At 49.5% G+C, this 24,719-nt stretch overlaps 1 protein-coding gene across 1 annotated transcript; it reads left to right on the top strand.

Moving 5' to 3' along the window:
* The first annotated feature begins 18,871 nt into the window (after positions 1-18,871).
* LOC144160582 (uncharacterized) lies at positions 18,872-23,354 on the top strand. Its single transcript, XM_077691831.1, has 2 exons — positions 18,872-19,819; positions 22,756-23,354. Exons 1-2 carry the CDS (start codon positions 19,000-19,002, stop codon positions 22,788-22,790), a joined length of 855 nt encoding a protein of 284 aa, XP_077547957.1. The 5' UTR covers positions 18,872-18,999; the 3' UTR covers positions 22,791-23,354.
* Positions 23,355-24,719: the final 1,365 nt, after the last annotated feature.

Below are 24,719 nucleotides of genomic sequence, written 5' to 3'. Positions count from 1 at the left end.
TATCGAATATAGGGCTGTAATAGAGTGAATCGCGTAATTTGCGTTTCGAGGAAGTGTTTTCTCGTTTTTCGCTTTCGGGGTGAAAAAATGACTCTGTTGTATTACTAATAATCTTCAGTGCACGGGGCCAACTATGCAATAGTGCTCTGAGTGCATGAACAGTGACATTTGCAGTTACCGGATGGTGTGACGTAAAACGCCTGTTTTTAAACCGTTCAGAAAACATCTAATAGGCACACGTGCAAGCCATAATGGCTCAGGTACTTATTATTTCTTGAAGCAACACATGGTACAGTACGCTTTAGTGTAGGTAGGGTATGACAATAAAAAAGAATTATGCCTCCCTCCGTCTAAAAACGTTGAGGGTTGAACGCGAAGCTTTCTTTTGAGGAATTTCTTTGTTGTCGTCAAAGTTGGGACTGTGTCTCGCTAAAGGTTTGGACTTCGACTCTTCGAGCTTTGGCTGCGACTCGCGTGCAGTTTAAACTTTTGACCGCCGCTGCTTTGACTACAATTCGCCATTCTTCGCCATCATTTACGTTAGACATTTCGCCCCATTAGATTTCGCACAAAGGAAGCTTGGCGTTCAACTATTGTCCTGGCAGGACTGTGGGTGCATAATTTTTTTATTTTTGAACGGCCATGAACCACTCTTCAAATACGAACTGTTTTGACCGTGCCGAACTCGCGCAATGGGATATACCTTGGCTTCATAATGCTAGAGACCCAGGTTCTATTTCTACTGAGGGAAGCGTGATTTTCCTTTCTCTTCACCGACGGTCATCCTATGTGCTAGAGAAAGTGAGTTCCTGCACTGCATTTTGACGCAGCTAACGCCATCGGTAATGCACACACATGTACGCCTTGCTACACTATAAAGATAATATTCTTTACAGCTTAGTTTGCCAGGACGTGTCCGCGGAATATCGGTAGCCGCTGCGAGTCACAAGAAAAGTGTCAGGTAGTGCGGTCCTGTTTCTTTGAAGGATAGTCAGTGCTTTCGTACATGTGAGTGTGAGGGCGTATACCCCGTTTGCCTATTGTGAAAGGCAGCCCAAAGTTCGTAGTTCTGCGGACAATGGGTCAATCCCACTAAACAAAGGAGGCCTTGTTTTTATGTCCCTCCTGCTATTGCTCGCCCTCTATTTTTGTTCTACCGTTTTCAAACAGCTGTGGTTACCTGTGCCAGATTTATTCCTTTATCGAAAAACCCCGTCAACTGCAACCAAAAAACCGTTTTTAAAGGGGCCTTGGCGGTAAAATATAAGTTCGGTTCAGTAGAAAGACTGCATTGTCTCGATAACAAGGATAACAATCATCGCAGTCGCCCAAAAATAATGAAGGTATTAAGAAATAGATGTTTTTAGTTTCAGCGCACACACAAAACACACGAGTAAAGTGGAAGAATATAAGCGTTATACCCGACTCAATTTAATTGAACCAGGGAAATTCTATACGACTGAAAAGGCACAAGTGAAGAGACACATAAACAATTAAAACGACGCATCATGCTTCTGCCCGTAATACCTCCAGCTGCTATACGCTTTGCTTGAAAATCATAGTTTTTAGTGACACAGGTTGCTACATATCCTGCCTTCAGGTTTCCGGCCAAATGCACACCGTAAATGAACCCTTCTGCACCGCATTTCTTTCGTCTTGTTTGTATTTGCAAAGGCGACTAACTAAGGGTAACCGTTTTCGTCTACTTCCTCAATCCCCTTAATACCAAAGCTGGAAAATGTGCTTCCTGTATATATTATTGCACAACTTCAGATTAATTTAAATTTATTTTTAAACCAAGAATTAAGACTGATAATGCCAGGTTCCTGAAGCTTTTTGCAGATTTTCAATCATCTGCCACTGGAAAAAAAATTTCTCGGCCGCCGCGATCGGCAATAAACTGCACAGGCACCAACTGAATTGTGGCCACCATAATTTCGTCTATCAGGTGCCGCTATCTCCCATTTAGTCATCGCACCTACGAAGATTTGTACTCAGTGGTCATCGTGACAATATCTCAGCGCACCTTCGCGCTTACCGCAATAGGCCGTTTGTCCTCCTATATATATTTTTTCCTCCGTGATACTGGGCCCGCGCCGCGCAAGGTATTGGTTTCAATGCTGTCCCCTTGCCCAAGGCTGCAGGCGCACAGTTTCGTACAAGGCTTATTTCTTGGAACAGCGCAAGAAACAGCGCTGTGTCCCGTTCTTGTCTTTTTCGCTGTTACGATCGGCGTATCAGCATTGCGACGCTCGTCTGCAATATTATCGCATTCAGTCACCGAATCCTCCCGTCGTCCGGTTTTCGCCGGTACTATCCCTCATCGACGGGGAGTGACCGGGCTTTGTGCCTAAGGGCACGGGGCGACTGACGCTGCTGCTGGACACAAGCCACTTTCCGCGGCTTCACGGTAACTCAGGCCCCCGCCTTGCGAGGCAAGTCAGAATGAGCGAGAATGTTGCAGGGAGTGATTGCCAAAGGCATAGTGCAACATTGCTCTTTCGGCGGCAATCTTCAGCTGCGAGCCGGCATCGTGGGGCCCCTTTGTTGTGTGTCCTAGACGCCGCTATTCAACGATGCGACGCCGGGTTACCGTCCGGGCCCAGGCATCCTCCTGTCGCATCAACCTCAGATGGTCCTAAGGGCTTCGACTTTATGAATATTGCACCACCGAAGTCAACCGGACGCTGAACTGAGCGAGAGAAAAAGTTCCTTCTCTTTGTGAGTTTGTGGACGTCAATTGTGGGCGTAGAGTGGCAGCGGTGGCGTAGAGGTAGAGCATCCGCCTTGCGTGCAGAAGGACCATGGTTCGAATCCAGGTGCCGGAGAATTCCACCAGATTTATAAAAAAATCCGCGTATTGATGGAATTGCAGAATGGAGCCCGGGGTGCGGCTTGACCCCGGCGACCATTGCCGGCAGTGCACTCCCTCACCAGAGCTGGATTGGCCACCCTGGTGTAGGAATGGCCACAACCTCCTATGAATACGCCAATTAACCCACGGCCCCCAGCCTCCAGTGACTGTGAAGCAACTGACCACGGCGGTGGGCAGACCTGTGACACAGCAGAGGGTGCTGAGAATATCTGGACCCGGACAGGTGGCTATTGGAATCTGAACTTGGCAACGCTTAACACAAGAACCTTATCAATTAAAGCGAGTCTAGAGGTGCTGTTCGAGGAATTAAAGGGCACTAAGTGGGATTATCATAGGACTTAGTGAGGTTAGGAGGACAGGTGAAGCCTTTACGGTGCTGCAAAATGGGCACGTCTGATGTTAGCGTGGTCTAGTGGACAGAAGAGAACTGTGAGTCAGATTTCTATTCAATGAAAGCATTGCTGGCCAGATAGAAGAATACTATAGCATTAATGAAAGGGCAGAAGGTCCTGTAACTAGGCTCAATAAGAGGAGCAAACTCAAGGTTGTACAGTGCTACGCTCCCAAATCTAGCCACGACGACCAGGCAGCGGAACGCTTCTATGAAGATGTGAAATCGGTAATGGCTAAGGTAAAGACACAATATACCATAGGTATGGGGGACTTCAATGCTAAAGTAAGCAATAATCAGGCTGGACACAAGGCCGTTGGGAACTATGATCCGGGCTGTAGAAATAGCAGCGGGCGACCTACTAGTCGAGCTCGCAGAACGAAATAACCTACGCATAATGCATACCTTCCTCTGCATAGGGGATAGCCGGAAGTGGGCATGGAGGAACCCGAATGGGGAGCATAAAAATGAAATACACTTCATATTATGCGATAATCCTGGCATCATGCAGGATGTAAAACTGCTTGGAAGGGTAAGGTGTAGTGACCATCGTCTCGAATTAGGCTAGATTTCAGGAGGGACCGCCACAAGCTGATACGAAAGAAGCCGATTAATGAGCCAACAGTAAGAAGTAAAGCAGAAGAATTCAAGATCTCGCTGCAGAACCGATATTCAGCTCTTACCAAAGAAGCAGTGTTTACGACACAGGAAGCCAGCGACAACCTTACACGCATTATCAAGGAGTGTGCAGTAGCATTCGGGGGCACGATGGCTAGACAGGATACTGGTAAACGTTCCCAGGAGACCAAAGACCTCATTAGGAAACGGCAAACCATGACAATGTCCACCTCAGCTGACAGAATAGAACTAGCGGAGCTTTCAAAGTTAGTCAATGAGCGTAAGACAGCTTACATACCGAAAAAATAATATGGAGAGGATCGAATACGCTGTGAAAAACGGAGGTAGCCTGCAAGCAGTGAAGACGCGTTTTGGCGTGGGGAAAAAATTACACCATCTTCCCGTGGGGAACCCTGATGAGGATACCAAACATCGTGGCGGTTCCGTGTGGTTCCATGGTGTTGCCGTTATGTTGGGTGATTTGGTTTTTACTAGCGCCAGAGGTCCACACCGGGTCCACACCGGTGGCAAAGGCACGCAAGTGCTGTTGTGTTACGGTGAGTAGGCGGTGGTTCTCGAGGCGCCGAAACTCGTCTATCATGTGCTTGTCGATGTTGTCTCTGTGGTAGAATCGGTAGGCTCCGTCAGCTTTGGTGAGGTAAAGGTTGTTGACATTGGTGCACCGGCTGAGAGCAATGTACAGGCCCTCCTCTTCGCAGCTTTGTCTTCTCGTTCTTCTTCTTCTTCGGCGGTTCCCCTACGGGAAGATGACGACGGTGGTTGAACGCGAACCTATCTCGTGATGGATTCTTTGGTTGGCGAATCCCTAAGGGCATCCTGCCACAATCAGCATCAGAGGCGCTGCGGACGGGGCTGGTTGAGCTGCAAGGCGCGTGACGCTTCCCGCCACAGCTTTTCCACTTGAAATTCAGCATCCCCCTCTAAAGTTTTCCGTTCGTCGTTTCCGTTGACGTTCAGCTTCGCGTGCCTTCGTTGTATCAGTAGCTTCTTGACGTAGTTTGAATGAGTCAAGGACATAAGGCGCGTTTGTAGCACTTAGTCCTGTCCCGGATTTGTAGCGTACTGGGAAGAGCACCGCGTACCTCCCGTTGCGGCCAGAAAGTCGTGAGATCGAAACCGGGCGCCGCTAACTATTTCTTTTTTATAGTGTGGTATCGCGGAGCTGTGGGTGTAAAGAGGAGAGTTGCGCATGTGCAGTGAGCGTGTGGACGGCGCCGCCATCAAGGACGCAGGACCAGGCGAGCCTAAGAAATGCTCCGCATTTAAGAATCAGATGTATGCACTCAACGACAACCAAGGCAATGTCATCACAATTAAAAATAAAATAGTCACAGTAGCTGAGGAATCCTATAGGGATCTGTACAGTAGCCGGGACATCCAGGATAATGCCAAACGAGAAGGTAGCTCAGAGGAGTCCGCCAGTAACGACCGAAGAAGTACGAAAGGATTTGAAGGAAATGAAAGGGGGCAAAGCACCTGGTCGGGACCAGATAACAGCAGACCTCTTGAAAGATGGCGGAGAAATTGTACTTGAAAAACTAGTAAACCTGTATACGCAATGCCTAATGACCGCAAGTGTACCGGAATCTTGGAAGAACGCGAGCATCAGCCTGATCCATAAGAAAGGTGGCATGAAGAACGTGAAAAATTACAGGCCGATCAGCTTACTGTCAGTCGCCTACAAGGTACTTACCAAGGTAAACGCTCATAAAATCTCTGCAACTTTAGATTTTAGTCAACCTAAAGAACAAGCAGGGTTCCGTAAAGGCTATTCAAAAAAGGACCATATTCACACGATCAATCAGGTCATAGAGGAGTGCGCTGAGTATACTCAAAACCCTATATATAGCCTTCATGGATAATCAGAAAGCCTTTGACTCAGTCGAAACCTCAGCAGTCATTCAAGCATTACGGAACCAGGGGGTAGATGAGCATTACGTAAGAATACTAGAGGACATCTACAATGGGTACACAGCTACCATCCTCCATAAGGAGAGCAGTAAAATACCTATAAGGAAGGGCGTCAGACAAGGAGACCCATTCTCTTCAGTGTTATTCAAAGAATATTAACAAGACCTATTCAGAAAGTTGGATTGGGAACAGGAGGGAGTAAGGGTTAATGGAGAATACCTCACTAACCTCAGATATCCTGGTGACGTGGCCTTGCTAAGTAACTCGGGGGACGAATTGCAAAGCATGCTTTCCACACTGGATTGAACAAGACCGTGGGCCGGAAAATTAATATGCAGAAAACCAAAGAAATGATCCATAACCTCGGGAGCGCACAGCGGTTTGAGATAGGGGCGAGGCAGTGGAAGTGGTAAGCGAATATATCTACTTAGGCCAAGTTGTGATCATGGATCCCAACAATGAGGCAGAGATAATTAGAAGGATAAGAATGGGGTGGAGTGCATACAGCAGACAATCTCAGATGATGAATGGCAGCCTACCATTGTCCCTGAAGAAGAAAGTGTATGACAGCTGCATCTTACCGGCACTCACCTACGGGGCAGAAACTCGGAGGCTCACTAAGAGGGTTCAACTTGTATTGAGAAAGACTCAGCGTGCAACGGCGGGGATGATGATAGGTGTAACATTAAGGGACAAGATGAGATCGGAGTGCTCAGGGAACACACGCATGTTAACGATATATGTAGAAATTAAGAATAAGAAATGGACGTGGGCCGGAAATTTATTGAGAAGGCAAGATAACCGTTGGTCATTAGGGTAAGAGTGAATCCCTAGAGAAGACAACCGTTGCAGGGGGGGCAGAAAGTTAGATGGACAGATGAGATCAACACGTTTGCGGGGACAAGTTGGCCGCATTTAGCACAGGACCGGGGTACCGTAATTACCCGATTCTAACGCGCACTTTTTTTCCGGAAAAATAGGTCGAAAATTCGCATGCGCGTTAGAATCGAATACGAAACCGAAACTGCCGAAACAACGATAATTTCGTCCCGCCTATCGCCATCGCCATCTCAAAATGGCGCCAAAGCTCTTAGCAACGAGTTTTCGGACGGAGGAAGCATAGGTGCCTAGGCGTTTATATCGGCGTTCACACAAACCGTCAAATCGTTCCACTTGCGCGCTTGATAACAGCAATGGCAGCAGCGGCTCTCACGCGTTCAAAACGAGCGGTCGGCTGAAGCGTGCACCTCTGGAGAAGCTCGCAGGATGCGCGTGCGAGGCGTGGGCCACGATCCCGTCGACCGTGGTTGAACGTCCGTTATGAAGTGTGGCATCGCGAACGCGCTTGACGGCATTAAGTGCGAGATGTTGTGGTCAGCGGAGAGCGACGAGGAGTGAGATGAGTGAGATTACTTCTAGAAATAAATCTCCCGTTTCTCTCGCATTTGTTTTTTCTTGATCACAAAGTTCTGTGCGCGTTACAATCGGAGATGCAAGTTTTTTTCGTTTTTTTTTGCAGGGAAAATCGGGCAAGCGTTAGAATCGGGGGCGCGTTAGAATCGGGTAATTACGGTAATTCGAAATTAATTGGACAGGCCTCTGCCCTGCAGTGGGCGGAGATAGGGTGGTGATGATGGTGATGAAATGACGTCAATTTCAGTGCCACGTATTTTTTTGATTGGTGCAGTAAAGATGGTTGTGTTTCGTTTCGCCGAAGTCCTGTGTCGATCAGGAACCCAATTGCCCGGGCTGCGGTTGATTTGGAAGGGGGCTGGCAGGGCGATGGTGTTGAGGTTCTTGAAGACGGCGGTTGAATTGACGAGCTCGAAGCGTTGGAGTTGATTAATTGAAACTCTGGTAATCCGGCAATAGTGGCGGGGGACAATCCCACGGGATGGACATGTGCCGGCTGAGGATGAGGAGGTGGCGCGAGAGGAGCGAGGATAGGACATGGCGGACTCGGCTGGGCGACGTGTGTGCAGCCGGATCGGCTGAGCGGTGTACCTTGGCGTAGCGGGACTCCAAGTAAAGGTGTGATCGAAGGGGCTCAGTGTCCTTCTGGGGAACCGCGGCCGGGTGCAAGAATCCCGGTACCACATTTGGCGCCCTGAACGTGGGGCCGGCCGTGGTTCCTAGGAAGGGCACTGTGGTCTTCTTCCTCGTTTTGGTGTTCCGCGGCAAATGTGACCGACAGCTCGCTGAAGATGTGGTCAGACACGATCGACCTGGCGGACCAGTCTCTGGTGGTGGACATCTCGGATGCCCTCAGCGAGAGGGACAAGGTCAAGTTCACTGTCCACACCAAGACGACGCTGTCGGACTTCCAGAAGCCGGAGTTCTCTGTGCTTCCGCAGCACGAGGAGTTCATCTGGCTCCATGACGCCCTGGAGGAGAGCGAGGACTACGCCGGGATGATCATTCCCCCGGCCCCTCCGCGGCCGGACTTCGACGCCTCGCGGGAGAAGCTCCAGAAGCTCGGCGAGGGCGAGGGCTCCATGACCAAGGAGGAGTTCGCCAAGATGAAGCAGGAGCTCGAGGCGGACAGCTGCTGATGACTGCGCCGGGCACCACCCCCGCGGAGCAAGGCCCGCGGACAGGACCTTGCCACGTTTGGACCTTCTGCAAGGACCCCCGGGTCTTAGGAGGCCACCTGTGGCACCGGTCTACGGCCATCCGGGCTGAGCCGTGGGAGTCCCTCGAGAGTGCCGACGACTGCAGCCGAGGGCAGCCAGCGTCGGCCTTTTCTTCGGAGGGGGGGAGAGTGTGGTAATCCGGCAATAGTGGCGGGGGACAATCCCACGGGATGGACATGTGCCGGCTGTGGATGAGGAGGTGGCGCGAGAGGAGCGAGGATAGGACATGGCGGACTCGGCTGGGCGACGTGTGTGCAGCCGGATCGGCTGAGCGGTGTACCTTGGCGTAGCGGGACTCCAAGTAAAGGTGTGATCGAAGGGGCTCAGTGTCCTTCTGGGGAACCGCGGCCGGGTGCAAGAACCCCGGTACCACAAAACGAAGAGTTTATATACAGGTATTTACAGTAGGAAAACTGGGTACATGAGTAATAAAAGGAAAAACTTCAAACTTCAGCTAGACGCTAGCTCCAAGTGCGCACAAATCACTTGAGCTTCTCAACTTCCTCTAACTCTCCTAACCTCGGAGCGCACACAAATCGCTCGAGAAACGGCGGCCGAGACTCTGTCTCGCCGCAAGATCCTTCTAGTTTCTCGGTACGGCGCTGTACCCTAAACTTCCGACGTGACCTTAACCTCTAGCGGGGGGGGGGGGGGGGGGGGCTCACAAATCCCAACCTAGCTTTAACGGTCGAGTCTCCTTGTCCCGCCTGGAACTGCCCAGCTCAGCGCTCAGAGAAGAACGATTTCTAAGGGCCAAGTTCAGCCTTATAACACCTCGAGATCACACTCTTTCGGGAATGCCCCCGTAGCGTTCGTACACGCGTAAGGGAGTGCCCAAATTCACGTAGACAGCTGTCACTCAGCGCACTACGGAATATTCAATGAGGCGCCGCCATCTTTGGGTCCACAGCATGCTCACAGACGAGCAAGTGCGCGTGACGCCGCAGGGTGAGAGCGAAAGGCGGCGACAGTGCACTGTGCCAACCGGGGCGCGTTAACAATGGTGTCTCGCGTGGCGCGCGCTTCACCGCCGGGAATTCCACCTGCTCCGTGCGTCACGTCGACGATTCTCGGAACCCGGCGGCACTGTCTGCGTTCTCAATTGGGGATTATCCCCGTGGTATTAGGTGGGCCAGACAATCCGTCTCCCGTGCGCGCCGTGACGAATTGGCGACGGCTGCGGCGTAGAGTCCACAGTGTTGAGCCCCCAGACAGAGTGGCGGGTTCTCACGCGCAGCCCGGGTGCCTGGCCGCTGATCCCAGAAGTGGACCTTACAGCTCCCCCCTTTAATAAGGTTACTGGGCCTCTTAGCTCAGTCAATTCGAAAAGAATTTAAAAGGGCCACTCGTTTCATCTCTCCTTCAGCAATTACAGTGGAACAAACAAACAAAAAATACACGCGGAAGGAGCTAGGTATAACCACAAATGAGCCCCCTATCATCTCTGCAGTTCAGCTGATTCGAACCGACAGCTGGCCGACAGCTGTCGGTCTCACCTAAGCTACAAACACAACCTATTCACTAGCCGTTCAAACGTGACGGAATACTCTAGCAAACCGAAAACACAAAAAATGCTGAAAACATTAAGTGCAAGTAAAAAGAAATTGGGTCGTGTCTCCGGGGTGCGTAAACGCCACGAACAACGAGACAACTCAACCTATAACACTGATGCGCGTTATAACAGCAACCACGCACAAACATTCCGGCACTCGACAACAGGAACAAAAAGAATAAGGACTGGCAATGAACACAGGCAATTTTGCAGTCAACAAAACTGAAACGTTAAGAAAGTTTCCATTGTCACTATGCGCACGCACGCAAAGGACCTCCTTGACGGCGTAGCCTGATAGCGTTCCTTCAAGAATGTTCGGCTGTGCTTTCGCTCACTTGCGGTGCACAAAAAGTTCGGTTCGGTGCGCGGATCGATCAATTCGGTGCACAGCTCGAGCACCCAAGGCATCTCGTCGCGCACAACCACGGCACACACGCACACACACCATGCACAGACGAAAAAGGACTGGTGAACGGGAACGTTCACGTCCGTCGTGGCGGTGTTAAGGCTGGGAGGCAATTCAATAATGGCTTCCCCAAGCAGCATTCCGAAAACAGAGTAGTGCATTCGGGTATCTCCAACCCCTCTGCAAATGGCCCCGACCGTGGAGCGTAGCAATGTCAACGCAAGTCTCGACAATTTAGCCTCATGAGGCGAACAAAACTTCGCGGAAGACGGAGTGGTTTCGCAAAATACGACTTCGCCTCCTGTCCCATAGGCCAAGTGGCCATGCCTCTCCAATGCCCCAACGTAAGGCAATGCTGCGCGCTGGCAGCGTGAGCGCAGGGTTCTTGCTGGAGAGGAATGGCGGCCCGCGAACGCGACGACCTTCTCGGGATCATTCTTTCCCTTACGCACAGGCTGCCCCACAACAACAACCTCACAAGCACCTGCCATTACCAAAAACCGCTCGTGCATGAGAGGTGCATTCTGAGCAGCGGCCTGCCAAAGAAAGTTTTTCGGCTATCCCAGCACGCACTCATCCTGGCACAACTCAGATGTAGGGCCCGTGACACACTGCCAGATCAGAACTTAGTGCGTCAACCCATCCAGCACGGCTCCCGACTAAATCTCGGTAACGGCCGCAACCAACACTAAAGCTACGAATCTCTATCTCAGACACTGGTTTCGCGAGATCGCCGATCGCGTCTCGTTCCTCTGTTTCAAGTGTAGCTGCCTCCTTACTTGGGTTTTCCATCTCCTTCGCAACCTCCTCGGGAGCTCTCCTTCTTGGTTTCGCGGGCTCCACGCATGCGTTTTCGTGTTCTCCATCGGCCTCCTCGGTTATACTCTCACCATCAAGACTACCAAACCCACGCGACATCTCTGTATCATTCCTACCCTCTTCAAACGTTCTGAGCTCTTCATCCTTCGTCTTCTCGCGTTCTTTCTCACTTCCTCTTCCATTTTTTACATGTTCAACCCAGTCTACGTTCTAAGCTCCCTTACCCGCCTTTAACTTCGGCTTTTCCTCAGCCTGATCGTCAACTCTGTCTCTTTTTCGCTCCGTCTCCTCACATGCTTTCTCGTCTTTTATCTCCTTTCTCTTCTGGGCGAGCTCCTGAACGCCCGACACGGAGTTCACCTTCTCGTGCAACTTTCGAGAGGAATTTGGAGCGCGGCGGGCCCCAAGACTTTCCTGTGCGACGCCAATCTCCTCCGGTCCACCGATTAGAGTTTGGGTACTGCCCGCGCCAGAAAGTTCGGCATGTATTAGCTCAGTGTCTGGTGCAAACGTAACGTGCGGCCCTAGATTCGCAACAACAGGGTTACCCCTTGACTGTGCTCTTATACCGGACTCACTCGCTAGAACACTCCGCGTGCTCGCCTCCCTCCCCACGCAGCTCTTCTCGGCTGAGTCGCTCGCCACCTGTGCGCAGCCACGGCTGCTTATCTCGTCCTCGCGTGGCTTCAAGTTGAAAAACAGGCTGCCCCCATTCAACTTTGCTGTCAGTGCATAACTGGGCCTGTTCGAAAGGTTCTGTCTCCTGCGCTGCAGCTCCATCCCCAAATTTGGCCCGTGAGGCTGCTCGTCATGTTCGAGCATCGCTTCATTACGCCGCTCTACGGTATCACCGGACGCGCTTACGTCGTCGCTCCTCATCCCAACGTCCGTCTCCACCCGTTCGACACCGGCGGAAATGCTAGCCTAGTGTACGCAGTCACGGCTGCTTACTTTGTCATCGCAATGTTAAACTTCGAAACACTGGCCGGAACCATTCAACTTCGGTGTCGCTATACAACTTGCTGGGTCTGTGCCCCATTGCTTCCGCGCGCTGGTGTCCGAGCGTAAAGGCGTCTGCCTTTTCCACTCCAGCTCCACCTCACACCTTCGTAACCGCTCTTCAGATTCCAGCTTCAGCTTTTGCATGTGCTCCTTCGATTTTCGCGCCTCTCTTCTCTCTCTCTCTGTCTTCCGCTTCGCGTGCTTCTTTTCTCTCTCGCTCCGTCGCCTCTCGCGCTCTTTCCTACGCTTCGCGCGCTTCTTTTCTCTCCCGTTCTTGAAACTCCAACTCCATTCGTCTAAGAATTATTGTTTCGGACTCCGCTTGGACCACCCCTCCTACCGCCGTGACTCCTTGAGGTGACGCCTCATGTCTCGGACCATTTCCGTCTCCTTCCGCCATGTTCGCCAGCATGCTCCGCATGACTACCATGCAAGCCCAGACTCAGCCTGCACCATTACAACGCAGCGCAAGAAATCCCACTCAACCGCACCTTCGGTGGTCAGCTGCCGCGTCGTTGGCCCCGTGCGCTGGCTTGGCTCTGCCGCTCCAGTCCGCGCCGAGCTCGGCAGCTGCCGATGAAGGCGGGCTTGCGTCTGCTTGCCGCCCCTGGTTGTGGCCTGGTGTTCTCTTCTGCCAAATCCTGTCGGCTGTGCCAGTAAAGATGGTTGTGGTTCGTTTCCCCGAAGTCTGGTGTCGATCAGGAACCCCATCGCCTGGGCTCGGGTTGATTTGGCAGGGGGCTGGCAGGGCGATGGTGTTGAAGTTCTTGGAGACGGTGGTCGAATTGACGAACTCGAGGCGTTGGGGTTGATTAAGTGAAACGAAGAGTTTATATACCGCTATTTACAGTAGGAAAACTGGGTACACGAGTAATAAAAAGAAAAACATCAAAATTCAGCTAGAAGCTATCTCCAAGTGCGCACACATCACTTGAGCTTCTCAACTTCGTCTAACTCTCCTATCGTCGGAGCGTACACAAACCACTCGAGAAACGACGGCCGAGACTCTGCCTCGCCGCAAGATCCGTCTAGTTGCCCGGTACGGCGCTGTACCCTAAACTTCCGACGCGATCAACCTCTAGCTTAGGGGGCTCACAAATCCCAATCTAGCTTTAACGGTCGAGACTCCTTGTCCCGCCGGGTACTGCCCAACTTAGCGCTAAGACAAGAATGATTTCTAACGGCCAAGTTCAGCCTAATAACTCCCCGAGATCACACTCTCTCGGGAACGCCCTCGTAGCGTTCGTACACGCGTAAGGGAGTGCCCAAATTCACGTAGGCAGCTATCACTCAGCGCGATACGGAATATTCAATGAGGCGCCGCCATCTTTGGGTCAACGGCACGCTCGCGGACGAGCAAGTGCGCGCGACCCCGCAGGGTGAGAGCGAAAGGCGGCGACAGTGCACTGTGCCGACCGGTGCGCGTTAACAATGGTGTCTCGCGCGGCGCGCACTTCGACGCAGGTAATTCCACCTCCTGCGCGCGTGACGTCGACGATTCTCAGAACCCGGCGCTGCCGTCTGCGTTCTCTATGGGGGATTATACTCTTGGTATTCGGTGGGCTAGACAATCCGTCTTCCATGCGAGCCGTGACGAATTGGCGACGGCTGCGGCGTAGAGTCCACAGTGTCTAGCCCCCAGACAGAGTGGTGGGTTCTCACGCGCAGCCCGGGCGCCTGGCCGCTGGTCTCATAAGTGGGCCTTACAGGTGCGTCCTGAAAGCTGTGGGAGAAAAGGGGAAAGGGGGCGGACACAACCCGGTTATTTATTCTCGCGTGCGCAGGAGAGCAAAATCCTGTTCACTCAGTCAAACGCTATGTAAACATCTGTACATGAAGTTACTTTCTTCGCCCTACTCGGCCCCAATGTTTGGCCACCTCTGGACCAATGGACGCCCTTACCGGTCACGCTACCAGATCCGCAACACCGCGAAGGTTTTAGAATCAGCCGGGTTGAAACTGTTGTCGCAACTGTCAAAATATCTTTAACTAACGACGTCATTTGACGTCTCACCAAACCAAACTGCATGACACACCGTTCTTTACGTCCATAGCCCACGACATGGCTCTTAATTTGGTAGTCTGAACATAGCGTTATACCTTCCATTTTTGTGCAGCACCACGGCGCAACACCTAACATCTCTGAGTTATGTTACCCAATTCGTCACTTGTAGCATACAGGTGCATTTGCCACACGCTAACTTTGTAGTTATTCATTAGTTTGGTTTGTTTTTATGTTCTTTCAATGTTCCAAAGGTGTCAGAAAGATACCAAAACATCCTGCTGTTTCGCTATTTTGGCACCTCGCGGTTTCGATTTCACGAACTGTTTTTCACGCGTCCACTTTGAGCATTTGTATTTCTTTTTTGAGATATCTGAAGTTTTGTTCCAAGATGCTGTTACTAGTAGGGCCATTACTCTCAGTGCTGACTGCTTTCACCTGGGTGCAGGGCTCCCGCTTGGCGGCAGCGTTGCGTCCAATAGGTTCGCAAACAGTTTTCTATGCTATTACAGCAGCTTTAAGAGGAATAACTGCTGATAAGTTCATCTTCGTGCAGACGCAACCGGAAACGCAAGTTTCATTTACAAAGGAGATCATGTTCGCAATTACGAGCTTAAGATCGCATTCATTAGAGCTGCTGATGCGCTGGTACCTGCTGAGCCAGCCTTACACGTGAGCGTTGTCAGTATACAGAACATGCCGGCACCCAGGAGATGGGATTGGGTTATGACTGGAGCCGTGTCCATCTCTGAGTGGTGGCAAATTTAGAAGGCATTCAGCGAAGTGAAACCGCGAGGCGAATGCGACACTCCTTTGCCTCGTTGTATTGTTGGCCAAGCTCCACAAAAGTTTAATGAGGTAGACAAGATGAGGATGGATTATAATTTTGACATTATGCACACTACACTTTTAGGGAAGACGCAGTTGCACATATGAGCTGACGAGGCCCGGACATGCTGTGAACTTGGCGTCCTGGGAATAACCTAGTCAGCCACTGCTACCAAGTCAGCCACGAACGTAAAGCACACTTACCTATTCCAGAAGGGTAATGCTACCGATAATTTTCGCGTGCGGGTAAAGTTCTGTAATTTAAATGGCAGACTACCGCAAATCTGCGGCGTGGATGCAAGTGGTAGGGCTTTATCTACATAACGATGTCTACATAACGATAATAATCTACATAACGATGTTGTTACCATAAGTACATTGTCTGCTTTTGAAGATTCACTGCAGAAATGATTGTTATCTATGTTTGTACCTTGCTTTTTGTTGATTCTCTTGTCTCGAAGAATCACTGCAGCTATCAATTACATAAGTTTGTACTTCATTTGTTTTTGATTGTTTGTTTGCCTGTTACCACTGATGTTCATGTTTTGTACCACCCCTGCTATGATCTTGTAAAAGATCGCAGTATCAATAAATAAATAAATAAATAAATAAATAAATAAATAAATAAATAAATAAATAAATACAATTGTCGATAGAAACGATATCTATAAATTCCTTTAGGTGGTTTAAGTTGTGGAATTTGTTGGATTTGCATAGAAGTAAGGTTTCAAGCTTTAATATTTTTATATACTGGTGCATAGTACCTTGCAAGGTGAATCAGCGGCTATGGCATTGTCCTCATGATCCGAGGGACGCAAACTTGTACCTGGTCTCTGCCCCACATCCTATGGTGCCCCCCCCTAAAAAATGCCGCCGCATCGTGATTTTGGTGGTAGTTCAAAATGTACTGGTGGCCCACATTTTTTTCAGAGCCGCTTACTATGGCGAAAGGATCCTAGCTGAGGCGTAGCGTCGGCGCGTAAAACGGTGAAAATTAAAAAAAAACTAACTATTTTTACTTTGCTGCTTTCAGTACTTACATGCCAAAATGCTCCTGATTGTAGGAACCATTTTTCATCCTATTAAACGCTCCGCCATTGTGTATTTTACATCATACCTTCCATAATTACTAAAATATTGGGGCTTAACAGGAAATACATGAACGTGCTTTTTTTTCAGTTGTGCTAGCTGGGCACCTCGTGAACATTGGATCTTTCACCAATGCTGCCGTGGCCCAGTAGGTTTTTCCAGATATGGAAAAAGCATGCTCCTACTCAAGTTTAATTTGAGAAGATTATCTGCTGCCGAGCAAAATATTTTATACAGAACCATATTTGGTGTTCCTCTTGTCCGTTTTACTCCAATATCTGTTCTTTTTTGGTGACCATATGTAGTAGAACGGACGGCGACAGCTGTACATTTTTGACTGCCTGTGGGTGAAGACGTGCCGCAAATCCTAAAGAGAATGAGATAGGCTTCGCTTGAACATTTATTTTATTACTTTCTTTATATTACCCGAAATATTGAAGACATTATTACGCACCAATCTTACCAGGGGTTTTGGAAAGGGAAGCCTGGTTGCGGAGGCTAGATTTTTATTGCTAAATGAAGGGGGCTCAGATTTTCTGGTATTTCAATTATTAGGCAAAGCGAAATGAATTCAAAGCGAAATAAACCTGGCTCTAATAGTCTCAATTCGATTGATTGTAGGGTTTAACGCACCGACGCAGCGCAGGCGATGAGGCGTGCCGTAGTGGACCGCCCTTGATTAATTTTGACCACCTGGGGATCTTTAACGTGCGCCGAAATCTCGTACACACGGGCGTTTTTGCTTTTCACCTCCATCAGAAAAGCAGCCACCGCGGCCGGGAATCGAACCCGCGACCTCGTGCTCAGCAGCGCAACGCCTTAGCCACTGGGCCACCGCGGCGGGTTAACAGTCTCAATTCGAGGCTCACTAAGACTGAGTCATTTGGCATACAAACGTCCAGTCTAGCACGAGTAATTAAATGTCTCTTCCATTACATTTGCAAGTCTGGATGAGCTATGAGCAGCTGCGAAGGAACTCTTGAACAGGAAGTGACGTAATGCGTTAAGTTAAAAGCAGCCGGCAGCCGCTTTAAGCAAGGTGGTCCGCCAAAACCGCGCGAGCGGTTAGGGTCATTTTGGGGAGCTCCGTATCATGGTGCAAAAGTAATACAGTTGAGCCGTTCGGCATTGCTGGGTGAAGCCAACCCAGAGCTGCATGCGCTAATTAAATACGTACCTGCTTCGGAGCTGCTCGGAACAGCTGCTGAGAAAAAAAAACGACAAAGACACTGAAAATAAATGCAGCATGGTTTCTAGAACGAAAGCAAAAAGACAAGAACTGATCACAAAAAGAGAGGTTTCGTTTAATATTTTTCACAATATTGAAAGAACAACATTGTTCTCGTGAAATGTTAGCATGCTAAAGGCAGTTTATATATTCACAGTATGATTTCATTGAGTGTAAATTTTCAAACCTAGTGATGCTACAGTTGCGGTGCTAAAATTTGCGGTGCTACAGTTGCGGTGCTACACCTACTGGTGCTACAGTTTTCAAACCTAGTGATGCTACAGTTGCTACAGTTGCGGCATTGCCGCATGGTATGATTCCTTTTAAAACTCATGTCGCTGATAGATGTAATTTTAACCGGCAAGACACAATTTACAAATATAAAAACTATTGCATCAACCTCCAATCATGTGTAGGATAACATAACAGCTAATGCTTTTTCCTTACACCATTTTATTTTATTTTTATTATTTATTTTATTTACAGGTACCCACAGGGCCGAAGCATTATAGAGGGGAGTGGGTTTTAGGATACACGAACAAGTACGGCTTACAGTGCATATCAAGCAAACATACAAAAAGGAGGAGTTGCGCGAGAACGCATAATAAAAAAAGTTCACAAGTTCTGTGCACAAAGGGTCAATAACTACAAGAAGAAGCCAACATTGCTTTTACGAGAATGATGGAACCAACACAAGAAAAAATAATCATTCATAGTTATTGGAGTGGTTTTGATTGGTGATGACTGATCACAAAGCGTCATTGCTTACGATGGTCGCAGTTGCTGCTGGAAGGCCGTTCCAATCGCGTGATGTTCCTGGAATGAATGAACATGCGTACGAACGTGTGTGACCCATAGGGATGGCAAATTTGTGGACATGATCACAACGTGATGAAACGTAGTTTGTTGGCGAAATTAGGTTGTTTCTTAATGTGGGATTATAAAATATTTTGTGTAATAAGGAAAGTCGTTTTATTTTGCGACCGGTTACTAAATCAGGCAAATTGAGGTTAGCTTTCATAGATGATATATTGGCGGTGCGATGGAAGTTGGAGAGAATAAAACGAGCAGAATTATTCTGAACCATTTCGAGTTTATTGATTAAGTATGTTTGGTCTGGGTCCCATTTCTCGGCTCCGTATTCAAGTTTTGTTATAACTAGTGTTTTATAAAGTAGTAACTTTAAGGAGGAGGGGGCCAGAGCGAAGTTTCGCCTAATGTTTCCTAAGGTCCGGTTAGCGTTATTGATAATGTGATAAATGTGGACATTCCAAGGTAAATTATCTGATATATGGACCCCAAGATATCTATAATTGTTTACTACTCCCAGTTGTAGTCCTTTACTGAAGTAAGAAGGTATGTGTTGTGTCATTTGTACCACGCCCTTGCGCATGCGCCCGCTCAGGGAGTGCCACTATCTGCCCTGTTCTCTGCTGCGGCTATCGCTTATAAGCAGCCGCGCCTAATGCTCTGCGTTCTTCGACTAACATCTGGTGACCAATAAACATGGTCTGCTCGTCCCGGTTGACTACTGCCTCCGTCTAGTCAAGAACACAACAGTGGCGACGAGGATGGGATTGCCGTGACCAGGAATCAACGAAGGCAGCCGGGTCGATACAGCGACATGGCTTCGCTAGGCCAGTTCAAGCGATTCGACGAAGATGAGGACGAGGACTTTGAATCATACGTGGAGCGGTTTGAACACTACGTCCGCGCCGTGAAGGTGAGCGATGATTTGAAAGTCTCGACATTCGTGACCGCCATGGGCAAGAAGACTTACCGCACGTTAAAGAACCTGCTCGCCCCGGCAAAGCCTGAGGAGAAGGAATACAGTCAGCTCGTCACCGTTCTCAAGGAGCATTACGCCCCCAAGCGAATGGTGATTGCGGAACGGTTCCGGTTTAATCGCCGGTCCCAGCATGAAGGTGAGAGTGTGGCTGCATTCGCCGTGGAATTAAAAAGGCTGGCGTCGTCGTGTGAATTTGGGCCCTTTCTGGAAGAAGCGTTGCGGGACCGGTTTGTGGCCGGCTTAAAAGACCAACCGACCCAAGCGGAGCTTCTCAAGAATGGCACATTGACCTTTGCCACAGCGTGCGACATTGCCAAAAGTGTTGAACTAACTCGGGCCGAGACTAGAAAGTTTCAACCAGCTACGAGAAAACCAGAGGAAGTGCATGATGTTCGTCACACCTACCGGGCCAAGTCCGCAGCTAGAGCTTCAGCCAAGCCAGCAGCAGCAGCCGACGGAGCGGAACACCCCATCGAAACGCCAGACTGTTTCCTCTGCGGTGGATCATCCCACGACGGAAGGTCCTGCCCGTTCCGGAAATACAAGTGCCATCTATGCAAGCGGATGGGTCATCTGTCGAGGGTCTGCAAGGCTGCCTCATCGCGCGCGGTGCGGGCCGTGGACGACGTCCGTGACAACCTAGAGACAATGAACGGTGAGGAAGAACTTGTGCTGCATAACATATTTGCTTGCGACAGTAGCCATCCTAGCTATACGGTGAACGTTAAGGTGGCAGGTAGAAATGTGCGAATGCAAATCGACACGGGGGCATCTGTTTCGATTGTACCTGAAAGTGTGTTTGTGAAGTATTGGCCAGACGTAGCCCTGGAAAGTTGTCGAATTAGGCTATGAACGTACGGGGGCGTTCCCCTGCAGACCGTGGGGAGGGTGAAGGTACCGGTCGAGCACCGTGGTCAGGCGGTCACCCTCCCGCTAGTTGTCGTGCGGACGCCACAGAAATGTGAGACGGTGCTGATGGGTCGAGATTGGCTGGAGGCTCTTAAGCTGGACTGGTTGAGCGTGTGCGGTGTCAGCGTAGACAAGGTAGCACAACTGGTAGAAAAATTTCTAAAGGTGTTCGAGCCCGAACTTGGGTTGATAAAAGGCACCCCGGTAAACTGCTTTTGAAAGAAGGGAGCACGCCGGTGTTCTGCAAGCATCGAGCGGTGCCTTTCGCGGTGCGAGACGCGGTGTCAAAAGAATTGCAGGCGCTGGTAGGAGCTGGGGTCCTAATTCCGCTTCAACGTAGCGACTGGGCAACGCCTCTAGTGGTCGTTTATAAACCCAACGGGGAGGTCAGAATTTGCGGGGATTATAAAATGACAGTGAACCAGTCTCTCCGAACAGACCATTACCCGTTGCCAGTAATGGAAGATATCTTCGCAACGTTGCACGGGTGTAAATACTTCACAGTCCTAGATCTCTCAACGGCCTACCAGCAACTAGAACTTGATCCGGACTCGCAGAGTTTGGTCACCGTGAATACGCATCTTGGCTTGTTTCAGTATACACGGCTACCCTATGGGATCACGAGTGCCCCGTCTATTTTTCAGGCGGTAATGGATGACCTGTTAAAAGGCCTAGATAGAGTATCCTGTTACATTGATGATGTGTTAATCGCTGGGGAAACCTTCGAGGAGTGCTATCAGAAGGTGGAAAGCGTGCTAGCTAGGTTTAAGGAACATGGCATTAAACTGAAAAAAGAAAAATGTAAGTTCTTTGAGACGTCACTGACCTACTTGGGCCACGTGATAGACGGGAACGGAATTAGGCCTTCAGACGTAAAAATAGCACTAATCAAGGAAGCGCCAGCCCCAAAAAATAAACAGGAACTCCGGGCGTATCTGGGGCTGTTGAATTTCTATGGCAAGTTCGTTTCCAACCTATCAGCAGAACTAAAACCGCTATACGACCTACTCAGAGATAGCACAAAATGGAAATGGGCAGCTGACGCCGAGCGAGTGTTCCAAACAAGCAAAGGATGGCTTACGCAAAACACGGTATTAGCCCACTACGACCCATCGAAGGATCTCGGCCTCGTCTGTGACACGTCAGCCTACGGAATGGGAGCTATTCTGTTCCACAAAGAAGGCCCAGTGGAAAGGTCGATAACCTTTGCGTCGAGGATTCTCAGTAAATCCGAGCAGGCGTACGCGCACATAGAAAAAGAGGCCTTGGCAGTAGTGTTCGGGTTGCGCAGATTTCACAAATACTTGTTTGGTCGATCCTTTAGCATATACTCTGATCACCAGCCATCGCTGGGCCTGCTCGCGCATAAGCCAGTTCCTGCAATGGCAGCAGCGCGTGTTCAGCGTTGGGCTTTGCGTCTTGCAGCCTATAACTACCGCTGGGTTTATCACAAGGCTAGCGAGATTGCAAATGCTGACGCACTGTCGCGGTTGCCTTTGCAGTTGTCGAGCCAAGCACCCGAGTCGGAAGACGTACATTTTTTTTTCTGTGCTCGATGAAACCCCGCTGTCTGCAAAAGAGATTAGAATGGAAACAAAAAGGGACAAGGTCCTATCAAAAGTTCTGTTTTACACTCAAAACGGCTGGCCTTCGCATGTGGCAGAAGATACACTCGCCCCTTATTTTGTACGGCGTAGCGAACTGTCTGTTGACCAGGATTGTGTAACCTTGGGAAATCGCGTGATAGTGCCTGTTGCGCTTCGTGAAAAGGTGTTATCAATGCTGCATGAGGGCCACCCGGGAATGACGCGCATGAAAATGTTATCTAGAAGTCACGTGTGGTGGCCGAGGTTAACTCAAGACATAGAACGAGCAGTGAAAGAGTGTATGACGTGTATGAACTCAGCACCCAGCGTCCCATTGTTGTCGTGGGGCTGGCCGACGCGAAGGTGGGAGAGAGTGCATTTGGACTTCGCGCATCGAGAGCAACAGTGATTTCTCGTGCTGGTGGACGTGCATTCAAAGTGGGTGGAAATGTTTGTGATGAAAACGGCGAACATTGAAAAGACGGTGGAAAAACTGCGCAGTGTGTTCGATGCTTATGGATTGCCGGAAGTAGTGGTTACGAACAATGGCCCGCAGTTCACGTCAACTCAGTTTGCAACGTTTTTGAGCAGGAATGGCATTCGGCATGTGAAGTCGCCTCCTTATCATCCAGCATCAAACGGCAGCGCTGAACGGTGTGTGCAAACCATAAAAAGAGATCTCTTCAAGCAGGTCCTCCACGAGCAGCGGACTGGGGAAACAAAGACTCTCCAGCATCGCATTGACCAGTTCCTGTTCAGGTACCGCAACACCCCAACCGGTACTACAGATGAAACTCCAGCGCAACGGTTCTTGTCGTAGAAGCCGCGGACGCGATTGAGCCTTTTGCATCCAGATATGGAGAAAAGAATGACCGAAAAATTGGAACGAATAAGGGAGTCGGCGAACCAAACGCGAGGAGGCTGCAGAGAATTCAGTGAAGGCTGCCGCGTATTAGTGAAAGGCTTGCGCCCGGGTGACGCCCGATGGCTCGAAGGAACCGTGCTCAGGCGTGTGAGCATCAGCACATACGTTGTGTCTACGGGAGGAGAGGAGCGCTATGTTCATGCCGATGACTTACGCCCATGTACCTTCCAGGAGGGCCCGAGGTACCATCAGGCCCCGGAATGTGAGCTTCCGGACGGCTGGAATCCCATGGCACACCAACAAATCCCACTCGGGACTCCGGACTGGGCAAGCACCGCCGCTCCAGGGGAGCTCATGCCGGTCCCGGTTACCAAGGTGGTCCAGCCGGCCTCGAGTCAGCCCTCGACCGAGGACACTGTGGTCCTACCGCCGGCTACGGTGAAGCCAATCGCAGCCCATAGCCCCACGTCTGCAGATCAGGCCTCCGTGTCAGGTCTTACCTGTCCCGAAGCCCGCGCATCAGAACCGGAGAGGGACAAGGATCCCCAGCCAGTCCTCCGACGCAGCACGCGGAAAAGACAACCCCCGGAACGCTACAAGCCGTAGCACCGACTAATGAACCTTGTGTTGGGGAAGGGATGTTGTCATTTGTACCGCGTCCTTGCGCATGCGCCCGCTCAGGGAGTGCCACTATCTGCCCTGTTCTCTGCTGCGGCTATCGCTTATAAGCAGCCACGCCTAATCCTCTGCGTTCTTCGACTAACATCTGGTGACCAATAAACATGGTCTGCTCGTCCCGGTTGACTACTGCCTCCGTCTAGTCAAGAACACAACAGTATGGTGCTCGATGTACGTGTTATCCTCGCTCCCTTACATTTCGCGATATTTAAATTCATAAGCCAGTTTTCGCACGAAGTGGAAATGTTATCTAGGTCTGATTGTAGTGCATGCATATCATTGTTATTGGTACCTTCTCGAAAAAGAATGCAGTCATCACGTACAAGTGAATATTGGATTTAACGCAGTTGGGAAGGTCGTTAACATATATAAGGAATAATAATGGGCCAAGCACGGACCCTTGGGGAACTCGAGAAGTGGCAGTAATTGAGGGTGAGTCAGTTCTTAACGGCAAGAAACTGCTGTCGAATAACTAAGAAGCATTCGATCCATTTTAAAGGTGGTGATTTATATTAAGGCAACTGAGTTTATGGGGTAGTAATTTATGACATACTTTGTAGAACGCCTTTGAGAAGTCCAAAAAATGCAATCTACAGTGGAATGGTTATCAATAATGGCGTGTATTTTGTGTGTAAAAGATACAAGCTGCGTTTCACAGGAGTAGTGCTTACGAAATCCGTGTTGTGCTTAAGAAAAAATGAGTTTGAATCAAGAAAATTAACGAGGTTAGAGAATATGACAAGTTCAAATATTTTACAAGGAATGCTTGTGAGGGATATAGGTCGGTAATTAAGAGGAGACGGTTTGTTGCCAGATTTAAATACTGGAACGACCTTCTCAATTATCCAATCGTCGGGAAGAATTCCTGACTGCAAAGACTGTTGAAAACTTTTTGAAAGAATTATTGATCAGCAGGTGCAAGTGCTTTCCAAAAATTTCGCGTTAATTCCATCGACACCAGCAGCAGAATAAGTCTTTAAAGAGCATATAACTTTTTCAACGCCAAATGAACCATGTCCGGGTAATCATAAGCAATGAAATATCGGAAGAATCGGAACAAGTTCAATGCAAACGAGGTGTTTAATACAATGGGACAGTCATTATCTGCAATTGCTTCGCCATTGGCGTCGGCAAGACAAACCAGGCGTGATGCACTCGGGTTTATACAATTCCAGAACTTTTTTGGGTCATATAAAAGCATTGAGGGTAGCGTATTTCTGTGAACAAATTGTTTATCTGTGCTGACAGCCTTAGTATAAGCATCAGCCGCAGTTCCATAAGCCTGCCAACGTTGTTCCGTTGGGGAAGCTCTTGCCGCGCGGTAAAGTCTTTTCTTTTTATTTGATAACCTGCGGATTCTCCGATTGTGCCCCGGAGCACTGGGCTTCGAAGAAACACGTCGTAATGGTGTACTTTTGAACTTTGGTAACATACATTTCCCAGTTTTCCTGAACAGAACGATTATCAAACTCATCAAGGAAAGCATCAAGAAATAAACACAATTTATCACTATAGCA

The sequence above is a fragment of the Haemaphysalis longicornis genome, unplaced genomic scaffold, assembly GCF_048455015.1.
Source record: "Haemaphysalis longicornis isolate Haplotype H1 unplaced genomic scaffold, Haemaphysalis longicornis Haplotype H1 scaffold_109, whole genome shotgun sequence".
NCBI lineage: Eukaryota > Metazoa > Arthropoda > Arachnida > Ixodida > Ixodidae > Haemaphysalis > Haemaphysalis longicornis.
This window is presented reverse-complemented; position numbering and strand designations above follow the sequence as displayed.

What these genes read in the sequence shown, in the direction of transcription:
- LOC144160582 (XM_077691831.1), top strand. Translation starts at nt 19,000, where the DNA reads ATGGCTTCGCTAGGCCAGTTCAAGCGATTCGACGAAGATGAGGACGAG. An exon ending in CAACCTAGAGACAATGAACG is followed by an intron (nt 19,820 to 22,755) that starts GTGAGGAAGAAC and finishes TGTACCTTCCAG; the next exon opens with GAGGGCCCGAGGTACCATCA.